Here is a 4,189-nt window from a genome sequence, read left to right as displayed (position 1 = left end):
TCACCTCTGACCTTCACATACATTATAATTTGTTTATCGCCTCAGTGCTGATGCGTGGTTCACCTTTGTTAAAATTTTCAGAATTATTTCGTATCGTAGCGTTAAGCTTCATCAATGCTGACTTCCCTATTTCAGCCAAAATTAGTGTTTTCAATATTTCGTGTGATTTTGTTTTCATATTTTGTTTTTCACCCAATTCTGTATATTTTTTTATGTTTGATCATATTTTTTTTTATTATTTTTCAAATATGACAGGTTTGCTTCGGTTTCTTTACCTACAATTTCATAACTAGATGATAAAACACTTAAACACAGAGTTGAGTTTTATTTGATTTGTAAAATACAGCTTATATAATTATCTTAAAAAGTTCCTAATATCGATTTGTGTTGTAAAAGTAATCTTCACTATTCAAACACAATATAAATCCAGACTCATCAAAATATGAAATCGTATTTATAAAAATACCTATGCCCCAGAAACTTGTCAATCAAACACTTTTATAATGTAGTTATATTAGCAGAATTTTTAAACAGTCATCCTAATTCTGTTACCAAACTAGTCCTTATCTCTAATATGGGAAATAATTTTTTGATACAATTAGAATGCTACTTCTCTTATATCAAAAATATGTTTTCGTTTGTATAAACTTTCCACAAATTCAAATCTATCATTTAGTAAAAGTATTGTCAATTCACGAAAGTTTCTTCCTAAGTAAAATACAAAAAAATATTCATCTCGTTACATCCTTTGGATGTTGCCTCTGCACGTGAATCGAAAGCGACCCCTGATATACATATGTTTACATTTAATGACAGACAATAAAACAGAACTACAACTAACAAACTATTGTTAACTGACATTACAGTCCACATGTTGTTAGATTTTATCACATGCTTGTTAGCTAACAGCTAAAATATTTCTAAGTGTTAACTTCAGATCGATTTGTTGGTATTACAGTCTGCTTTTTTAAAAGGCAGCGTCTTCTCTTCTTTACAGTTTTGGATAACGCAGGGATCTGACGAACTGCCTCCTTCCGGTATGATGATCATAGTTTTGATAAGAGCAATGTACGGTGACTCGAACAAGACAGTAAACAGGAACGCCAAAGGGTAGATCATCATCACAGTTCCGAAAAACATGTAAACCTAAAGGTAAAATGTCGTAAGATGAGTAAAGAAGGCAGAAAAATATATGAAATTGTTAATGAAATTCAACATGATTATCAGAAATGGAATTTCTATCCATGCTGGTTGTAGTTAACAAATATCAAAACAGTCCTCCTTAATTAATCATATACAAAAACGTTTAGTTTGGTTTGAATTTCGCCCAAGGCTACTCGAGGGCTATTTGTACGCTTGCTTAAGTTACTTTTAATTGCCAAATTATACCCAAGAAAAACTGTTTGGTTTGTAAAACTCGAGGGCTAAGGTAAGCTGAACACAAAAATAGAAGTTCCAGTCTTCTATCTTTAATTTACTCCGTAAATTCTTAAGATATAGAACAAGTAGAAAACACAGTATGGACCATAAATTCAGGTTCACCATACGGGCTGCCAGACTATATTAATTAACAGTTCAATGAGTAAATGTACGGGTTTAAATCCCGCTTAGTCTCAGATTTACTTCTTCAAAATATTTACCGCTGCAAAAATAGACGTCTTTGTTTTTTATCTTTAATTTACTCCCTTAAATAAAATGCCTTAACTAGATTCTTTTATCTGTGGACAGTGATATTACAAGTGGAAAGGAAAAGTGTTTGCTTAGTGAATTTCGCGCAAAACCACTCGAGGATTATCTGCACTATTCGTCCCTCATTTATAAGTGATAGACTAGAGGGAAGTCAGGTAGTCAATATCACCTATCGCTAACTCTTTGGGCTACACTAACTGAATAGTTCGATTAGGTCATTATATCATTCGTAACGCCCCTATAGCTGAAAGGGCGATCCTGTTCGGTGATGGGATTCGATCCACGGTCAGCAGATTTTGAACCGGGCTTCCCTAACTATCATACCATGTCAAGCCAGGAAAAAGTGAACACTCAGAGTAAAGGGACCTTATTCTTTACTTCAGTGGTTTAGAAGGACGAAAACTGGCAGCTTTAACTTCTCCAGAATATTTGTCAGACCTAAAGAGGACTGTATGACCTTAATAACATTTGTTCGCTAAATACCAGTAAATATAGCAATGGCAATACTGATTTCTGGGTATTACATACTAATTGTCAGGGTAAATCAATAATGTGAAGTTTTGTTATACTGAACCTAATTAAGTACAATTAAAGACATCATTTTTCGAATAGCATTTTTTTTGCTGTATAATACTATCATTTTTAAGAATTCTTCTCACTACTTCTATGCTCGATGTCAATGGAAAACAAACAAATTCAAGACTGCATGCTACGGACAACTGAAATGTGCCAACATGTTAGAAGCACAGCAGAAATCATGGGTATTAAAGTTAGGAAAAGACACTACGTTAATACAGAAGTTCAACACCTTGTTAATAACAACAGAAGCTTTTGCTAAAATTGTAAAGTGGGTCCATCTTCAACACATGTAATTGGAAACGTGCACTTGATTCAGACTCATCATCCTTGATCCAGTTAGTATTGATGGTTACGTTATGACAGTTCCAAGCCTTAGTTTGAAATATAAAGAAGGTCTATGTTGAAAGGTGTGTTTGGAAACTCCACCTTAGTTCAGACACTCCGCCAATTGATCCAGTAGAGTATGGATGGGTATGCGTTGACAATTTCAAGTCTATCTTCCCAAATTTGTGCTAGAGAATGTGACAGTTATTCTTCCAGATATTTTAAAGTTAATAAGTGGATCTGTGAGAGCACTACACTTTGTAATTCTAATAGATGCAATAATCCAAAACTGACATATACCATATTTTATTCATATAAAGTCAGTTTTTAGATGTTAACTGAAAAACAGAGAGGTCACTAAAATATTTGATTCTTTCTCAACGCCATACATACTTGTGAATTTTAACTATTTATTAAACGTCACTCACTTCCTAAAACTACCTTTACTTGAGTTTTACGATGTCACATAATACTTATCACATTAGGGCATAAAGCAAAGAAATATCAATATATCCAAATACTTAACTGGTACAGTGTCATCATATATAAAATACGTAGAAAATACAGTATGAAGGATAAATCCAGGTTCATCATACGGGCTACCGGACTGTATTAATTAGAGGATCATCAGTCCAATCATTTACTTCTTCAAAATTATTACCGCAGTAAAATACCTCATTTAGTGCTCTATTCTTTAAAACTAATGTATGTTATACTTACCAACTCTAGCCCTTGAAAGGAAGTTGTGTGTATCTTCTGATAGAAATAAATCATATGAACAGGGACATGAATTAAATAGACTGCATATGATAATCTGTCCAGTTTGATAAAATATGACGATGATAAAAACGTGTTTATCATTCCTGTAAGTAATAAAAAACAAACAAACATAGTTAACGTTAATACTTAAAACCTAGAAGACAATGCTACTAATTCGGTTTGGTGGAAGAAGAAATGGTGAAATATTTACAGTAAATAGAAACAAAACAAAAACGTACAAATATGAATTTATTGCTACAGATATGATTAAATGCTACAGTAGACTGATGGTATTCTGAAATATTGCGTCTAATACATTGTATTCATGATATGGATAATTGAAGAATTTTATATTTTGATTTCGAAAAATATTATCAAGTAATTTTCGAATTATAATTTTGCCGTTATGATTACAGCAGTTAATAAAATGGGCAGAAGAGTGGCTGGATGGAAGAAACAGAGAGTTGCTACAAATGGAGTTCAGTTAAACTGGATTAATGTTTACAAGTGGGGTATTTCAGGGCTCAGTCCTAGGACTTTTGCTGTTTCTGATTTACATCAATGACATTTATGAAGGAATGGTCAATATATTACTTAAATATGCAGATGATATTAAGTTATTGGGTATTGTTAGCTGTGAAGAGGATGCTGCTGATTTACAAAAAGATTTAGATCATTTAGTAAATTGGGCAAATAAATGGCAAATGGGTTTTAATTATAATAAATGCAAGATAGTGCATGTGGGTTATCATATTTGAATTATAAGTATAATTTGGATGGTAATGGCCTTAACAGTGTCATGAAAGAAAGAGATCCTGGTGTAATAGTTGATCAGTCT

General features: G+C 32.7%; 1 protein-coding gene across 1 annotated transcript in view; it reads right to left on the bottom strand.

Annotated features, from left to right (window-relative positions):
- Positions 1 to 543: 543 nt before the first annotated feature.
- LOC106459217 overlaps positions 544 to 4,189 on the bottom strand; it is a 29,874-nt gene continuing 26,228 nt past the window's right edge. Inside the window, exons 9-10 of the mRNA XM_022385660.1 lie at positions 3,313 to 3,455; positions 544 to 1,146 (exon numbers count right to left, since the gene is read on the bottom strand). Coding sequence (XP_022241368.1) covers positions 934 to 1,146; positions 3,313 to 3,455 — 356 coding nt within the window. The 3' untranslated portion in view covers positions 544 to 933. The remainder of the gene's footprint in view (positions 1,147 to 3,312; positions 3,456 to 4,189) is intronic.

Source organism: Limulus polyphemus, unplaced genomic scaffold, assembly GCF_000517525.1.
Source record: "Limulus polyphemus unplaced genomic scaffold, Limulus_polyphemus-2.1.2 Scaffold577, whole genome shotgun sequence".
Lineage (NCBI taxonomy): Eukaryota > Metazoa > Arthropoda > Merostomata > Xiphosura > Limulidae > Limulus > Limulus polyphemus.
This window is presented reverse-complemented; position numbering and strand designations above follow the sequence as displayed.